The sequence below is a fragment of the Colobus angolensis genome, unplaced genomic scaffold (genome assembly GCF_000951035.1).
Source record: "Colobus angolensis palliatus isolate OR3802 unplaced genomic scaffold, Cang.pa_1.0 Scaffold83, whole genome shotgun sequence".
In the NCBI taxonomy this organism is placed as follows: domain Eukaryota; kingdom Metazoa; phylum Chordata; class Mammalia; order Primates; family Cercopithecidae; genus Colobus; species Colobus angolensis.
Genome location: NW_012122154.1, coordinates 4,431,407 through 4,438,372, shown reverse-complemented (window position 1 = coordinate 4,438,372; position 6,966 = coordinate 4,431,407). Strand labels below are relative to the sequence as shown.

The 6,966-nt window shown below is 55.6% G+C and overlaps 1 protein-coding gene across 3 annotated transcripts in view; it reads right to left on the bottom strand.

Annotated features, from left to right (window-relative positions):
• Positions 1-2,498: 2,498 nt before the first annotated feature.
• The window catches only part of CACNB1 (calcium channel, voltage-dependent, beta 1 subunit), a 29,552-nt gene continuing 25,084 nt past the window's right edge, over positions 2,499-6,966 (bottom strand). For 2 of the 3 annotated variants that reach the window (XM_011929924.1, XM_011929925.1), the window contains exons 12-14: positions 6,630-6,725; positions 5,994-6,179; positions 2,499-4,350 (exon numbers count right to left, since the gene is read on the bottom strand). In XM_011929924.1, coding sequence (XP_011785314.1) covers positions 3,886-4,350; positions 5,994-6,179; positions 6,630-6,725 — 747 coding nt within the window. In that variant the 3' untranslated portion in view covers positions 2,499-3,885. Of the gene's footprint in view, positions 4,351-5,779; positions 6,180-6,629; positions 6,726-6,966 lie in introns of those variants that run through there. The other variant, XM_011929926.1, reaches the window with a different exon arrangement.

Here is a 6,966-nt window from a genome sequence, read left to right as displayed (position 1 = left end):
TGAGACGGAGTCTCCCTCTGTTACCCAGGCTGGAGTGAAGTGGTGCGACCTCAGCTCACCACAATCTCCGCCTCCTGGGTTCAAGTAATTCTCCTGCCTCAGTCTCCCGAGTAGCTGGGACTACAGGCACCGCCACCACGCCTGGAAAATTTTTGTATTTTAAGTAGAGATGGGGTTTCACTATGTTGGCTAGGCTGGTCTCGAACTCCTGACCTCGTGATCCACCCACCTCAGCCTCCCAAAGTGCTGGGATTACAGGTGTGAGCCACCGTGCCCGGCCTCACCTCCCTTTCTCTTATCAGCTGCCTCCACTTGCTCTCCAAGAGCTCAAGATTCTAACATTTATTTATTTATTTAATTTATTGAGACAGGGTCTTGCTCTATTGCCCAGGCTGGAGTGCAGTAGTGTGATCATAGTTCACTGCAGCCTTGACTTCCTGGGCTCAAGAGATCCTCCCCACCTCAGCTTCCCTATCACAGCCTCCCGAGTAGCTGGGACTACACACTCAGCTAATTTTTTAAATTTTTTGTGAAAATGTGGGTCTCACTATGTTGCATAAACTAGTCTCAGAACTGCTGGACTCAAGCAATCCTGCCACCTTGGCCTCCCAAAGTGCTGGAGTTACAGGCGTGAGCCACCAAACCCGGCCATCTAACTGCTATATGTCTCTGGCCTCTTTGCCTCCCTTCCGGTCCCACTGCTGTGGCCTAAGGCAAACCCTCCTTTCTCACCTGGATTATCACAGCTGTTTCCAAGCTAGGCCTTCCAATCTATGTGCCAAACTGCAAACAAAGCAATCTTGCTAGTTGCTTACAATCCTTCCATTTCTGCGCACAAGCTTCAGGACAAAGCCTAAACTCCTTAACATGACTCAAGGCCCACTGTGACCTGCTCCTGCCAATCCCTCTCTGGCCACCACCTTGAGACCACTTTGCTGGTGAGGTGCCAAGAATATGTCATGCATGTCCCCTACTTTCTCTGCTTTGAACATTTCCCCCATTTGTCTGCCAACCATGTTTCTAGATTCTACTCAAGCCTCACCTCCACCAGGAAGCCTCCTCAGCTGACCTCCCCAGGTTATGGGACTAACCCCTCTTTCAGGTTCCCACAGTACCCAATGCTCCACAGTACCCAGTGCTCTCACAGCAGAGAGTACATTATGCTGTGCTGAAATCATCTATGGCCCCTACATAGACTTGTGCCTGGTACATAGGAGGTGCTCAATAAACATTTGTTCAAGGAAGAAACACAGGAATGAATGATTCTGTAGGAAGGCAGTGGGAAATGCACTATGCTGGGAGGCAGACAGTAGGTTCTCATCAACTTTGCCATTGGCTCCCCAGGGAACTGGGGTCAGCCACTTGACCTCTGGGCCTGCCCAGTTCCTCTTTCCTTTGATCCACTAACTCCTCATCTGTATGGTCTTGGGGGATGTCTTTTGCCCTACACACACGCGTGCACACACACACAGTCACTCATGTTGGGCCTCAGCACTCCGGTAGTGGACTCAGGAATTTTAATCCTCCACGGCCACCTGTGCAAAAACAAGAACCAGGATGGGCGTGGTGGCTCATGCCTGTAATCCCAGCACTTTGGGAGGCTAAGGCAGGTGAATCACCTGAGGTCAGGAGTTCAAGACCAGCCTGGCCAACATGGTGAAACCCTGTCTCCACTAAAAATACAAAAATTTGCTGGGCATGGTGGCACACGCCTGTAATCCCAGCTACTTGGGAGGCTGAGGCAGGAGAATTGCTTGAACCTGGGAGGCGGAGGTTGCAGTGAACTGAGATTACGGCACTGCACTCCAGCCTCAGCGACGAGTGAAACTCCGTCTCAAAAAAATAAAAAGGAAAAAGAACCAGCAGGGAGGGGAAATAGTTTGAGGGTGCTGTGTGAGGCAGGACACAGGTGGTTGCAGTAACTGTCAGAAGTCCACATCCTGCCAGCTAGGGATGGCAGGAATGGGTACACTCATCTGCTGACTTTCAGTCGGGGACTGACAGAATCCCTGATTATCTCTGACCTGCCCCCACAAGTGGTCTGCCTCCCTGCCCCCAAAGCCGGTTAGCAGGAACGAGGGGGGCATTAGTGGAGCCAGAAGCTCAGCCCCTCCCTCTCCTGAGGTGTTGGGACACAGCGAGGCCACAAGAGCAGAAAAACAATCATGTGTATTTAAGACAGTGCACCAACGGGTCTGGATCTCACCCACCAAGCAACACCAGCTTCCCATTGCCTCTGGCTCTACTTGTGGAGAGACAGGTAAGTGAAGGGGCTCAGGGCCAGTGCGGAGCCAGGACTGCCCAAGCAGCTCCTGGCTTGGGCATAATACATCAGAGGGCCAAAATCAAAGGATCATCTTCCCTTTTGAGTCAACAACTCAGGGCACAACTTCTTCCTGCACCCACCCCTTCAATTCCCCCTGCATATCAGCAGCTCCCAGGTGCCTAGGCTGACGACTATGTGGTGAGGACAAAGAAGCAGGCTTGGGAGGCAGCCACAAAGGACAGGACAGTGGTTTTATATATGGCAAAATACTTCTCCTAGGGGAGTACAGACAAATATAGACAGACAGATGGGGGCACAGGACACCAGACAGGGAGGGGGAAAAGGTGGGCAGTGGTGTCTTCTAATCAGTAAGTGGAAGCTGCACCCCACCCCCAGGTGGAGGGTAGGACATTGGCACAGGAGGTGGCGAGACAGGCATGAGGTGCCCATCCCTGAGGCGGGCAGCCGGGCAGGGCCCAGTCCTTGTTGGCACAGTTGGCTCCCTCTGGCCCAGCTGGGATGCTGGGGAGGGGCAGGGCTGCTGGGCTACAGGGATTCCAAGGCAGAGGGATGCCCCAGGGGAGAGGGGGTCTCCTGGGGGAAGTGAACATGGGTAACAAACAGAATCACAAGAGGCAAATACAGAGCAGCAACAGCAGCAGCCAAGCCCCCCAGAGGAGATCCGAGGTCCCAAGGCAACCCCTGGGCACCAACCCATGGGTCCTCTCCCCTGGGGCCTCAGGGTGAGGGTGAAGGAGCAGTTTTTTGGTTTAAAATGAGGCGGACCAGAGTGTTCCATGGGCTCCACACCCAGGTGGCACAGGGATAGGGGACTCAGATGCAGAGGGGCCCCCTCTTCTAATGGCAGCAGGCAAGGGATGTTGGAGGCCAAGCTCATTCCTGGGGTAGACAAAGGCTGAGGTATGGAGGTGGGGGGTGGGGAGCAGCACCTCAGCTGCTCACTCTTCAAGGTTCTGGGCCCTGGACGTTGCCATGGCCACGGAGGGTAGAGGGTTTTGTATGCCTGCCAGCTTCCACCCAGAACCCTCCCCGAGACAAGCTCCCCATGGGGTGTCCATGCTGTAGCTTTCACCGACCAGACGATGCTGCCAGGAAGCTGGGAGGAAGGGGCAGGCAGGGTGAGGGACCCTGGATCTGGGGTCTGGGGAAGAGAGCCCCCATGGGAACGAATCTGTGGCCTCCCTTTCCAGGAAAAGCGCCCAGCCCTTCCCCAGTACTGCAGCTTGGGAGAAGGAGAGCCATCCCACTTAGGACCGTCACTTAGGGCCCCGAGTAGAAAGAGTTAAGGAAGTGCACCTTTTCTCTAGGAGGGCGGGGGAGGAAAGCCCCTTAAGATGGGAGAAAGGGGACACTTCAGAAAAGTGGGTATCCCCCATCCATCCGCAACAGGCAGGTAAAAACCGATAGCTGGGGCTTAAGGGCCTCCCGGGAGCTGGGGTGATAACGCCAAATAAACCCCAAGCTTTGAGCAAAGGCATCTGAAAGGAGGGAGACAGCGCCCCCTGGAGGCAAATACATGTTGGGTGTGAGCCCCTCGCTCCCTTCCCTCCCCTCCCCTGGGCTCAGAGCCCTTCCTCCCGCCGTGTGGCCCCTGCCTCTCAGCGGATGTAGACGCCTCGTCCCCAGCCCTCCAGCTCATTCTTGTTGCGCCCCAAAACTGGACCCCCACCCTCAGCGCAGTAGCGGGCCTTATTCCGGCCCCGGTTCCGGTTGTCGGTGAGCTCTTCCTCATAGTCTTCTTCCTCGTCCTCCCAGGATCCCTGTCGGGCTGGGGGGGTGCCGCCCCCTGCAGGGTCTCCAAGCCCTGGCCCCTCTGAGGGGTCAGTCTCCATGTCCACACATGAGTCTCCCAGCTCTGTGTAGGCAGAGTTTCGGCTGCCAGGGGTGTCGGCATCAAAAGTGTCTTGGCGGGACAGTGCCCGTAGCGTGCCTGCCCGGCCTGGTGGGTGGCTGCTGGGGTAAAGGCCTGGGGGCTGGCCCAGCTCCCCTGGGTACTCGTGCACGCTGGCGTGCTCCCCGGTGGCCCGTTCCAACGGCTGGTCCCCAGAAGCAAGGTAGGGTCCCTGGTTAGCAGACGGACAGCACACACCATGCAGATCAGGCAGGGGTGAGAAAAACACAACAAAGCAAGGCAAGTTAGTGATAGCATTAAGAGGTCCGGCCTGGATGAAGAGGATGCTGGCTCTAGGGGAGGGGCCCCGGGGACAAATGGCTCTGGAGCCCAGCCAGAGGACAGACCTCAGGGCATTTGCTCCTCTCTCCAGACAGGGGGCACCCGACCTTCATGGCCGACAGCCGTGAGCCATGAGTCACCGCTTCCCCGGTGCAGGTCATTAATGCTATCTTGGGGTTAATCATCATTAACGGCTCAGTATTGCCACTCATTAGTGGTTGATTGGGTTAGTCATTGCCTTTGGTTTTCCAAATATATTAACGGGATTTCAGCTAAAACTTGCTGACCCTGGCTTCTTCGACCCACACCAGACCCCAATCTTAGGCTTCCAGAACCCCATGCTTCTCCCACCATTCCCTAGTCAGATGACACTGTCTCCAAGGCTGATGGGATTCCTCCCCTGCCCCCAACAAGGACTCAAAGCAGCAAGCTGGGGAAGGCTGCTGGGTCTCCCCCTCCTAAGAGGTGACCCAGTGTCCTCATCACCAAATGTCACATGGAGGTGGGGCACAAGAGAGGTTCCAGTCCCTCCCCTGCCATGTCAAGCTGTGTGACCCTGAGCAAACAGTTCCCCTCTCTGTGGCTTCATGTCTTGGTTGTAATGTGATGGGGGTTAGACCTGAGCAGCAGTTTCCAAACTGTAACCTAGAGATCTGGGGTGGGGTTGGGTGGGGACGGCACAGAAGTGCTTCAGGGGTCCCCGTGGAGGTGGAGGGGAGGCCATTCCCCTGGCTCCCTCAGGGCAAAGCAAGGATGTATTATCTACATCCTCAGCTTCCACATAAGATTCATTGAACAAATGGGCTCTGTTGCTGAAAACAAATTTGAAAGCTAGTCTAGAATGATTTCATGGGTTTCTTCTGGCTCTTAGAACCTTACACTTAATGGTGTGGAATCAAGAGGTGGGCTGTGGCTCCCATGGGAGGAGGGCAAGGCAGGATGGGTCTCCCATGGGAGGGCCTTTCCTGGACTTTAACTGGGAGAATGGTGGAAAGTTCAGCATCAAGTCATAGAAGATGCCATATTCTGGGTCCTTCTTGAGGGGCCATGTGGAGTCAGGGCTCTAGGCAGGGAGAGTCCAGGTTTGACGTGGGTTTCCCTGGCTCTGAGGGCCTCCGCTCTGTTGGGTCTAAAAAGGGTGTGGAGTCCAGCGAATTAGTTTATCAGTCTTCCTCGCATGTCCTTCCTAGTCCCTTGTCTTCAAAGCGCTCCCATCAGGCCTCATATCCAGCGGGCAGCAGATGCGGTCCTATGGCACCAGGCCCAGGAAGACAGCACCAGAAACCCCAGACCCATCAAAAACCACAGACACCAGAAGCTGCCGCTCATCACGTTTTTTTACAAAATAAAGCTCTTCCCTTCCTCCTCCATGTTCCCTGCACTCCAGTTCCGACCCCAGAGCGGGAGGGAAGACGGACAGGGCGCCCACTACATGGCATGTTCCTGCTCCTGGGGCACCGCGCTGTCCCGCTGCGAGGACTCCAGCCCGCCCCAGAAGCTGAGGTTTCTCCTGAGCGAGGTGAGCACCTGTACCTGGAGGTTGGAGACAGGGGCAGGGCTGGCAGCCAGGGCTGCGGTAGCCATGGTGCGGTTCAGCAGTGGATTGGGTGGTGTGCTGCTGGGCGGATGTGTGGCCTTCCAATAGGCTTCCAAGTACTCCGCCAGGTGCTCGCAGGCATCCTCCAATTGGTTCTCGTCCAGGATGATGTCAAACATTTCCTGTGAAGGTGGGGTTAGGGGGCAGGGCTGGGATGAGTGGGGCGTGGCCAAGGGGGTTGAGGGTGTGGCCTGGGTGCAGTGGATAGAGCCAAGGGATTGAAGGACAAGGTTAAAAAGAGGCCTCTGGATGTGGAAGAAGGGAAGGAGGGCTCTCAGATCTACAGATTGGCAGAACTGCAAGAAGTTTTGGCACTCAGTCCAACTCCCTCATTCTAGAGATAAGGCAACCAAGGCTGGGAGACAGGACTTGACTCTCCACGGAGAAGGGTGCTTCTGGGGCTTGAACCCAGTCTTTGACTGACGGACCTGCGCTCTTCCCGGAAGACCAGTTTGCACCTACAGGCCTGACCCAGGTGTTCCTGGTCACTCTGTCTCTCATGTAGGCCAGAGGAAACCAGGGCAACCCAAATGTCGTCCCTCCATTCCCTTCCCCGGGATCTAGGCACTTACAGGGGGGCACTGTGCCAGCTTTTCCGAGGCCGCTATTTGGACGTTGAGGTGTTTGGACTGAGACTTTCCTCGGGACTTGATGAGCCTCTGAAGTACCTGGTTTGGGGAGGGAGAAAAGGAAGAGGAGCTAGAGGGACTCAGGCAATGCACCCAGTCAGAGAGGCGGGTCCTGGTTGGATCAGCATGGAGAGCCAGTGTCAGGGCCCTTGAATGCTCCATAACTCTCAGCCCTGGGCACCTCTGCAGAACTGACCTCAGCAGCCCTATGTCTAGGGCTCAGGCTCTCTCCTAGCCTCGTACCAGACTTCCTTAGAGGCTATATGAAGGGTAGTGATTC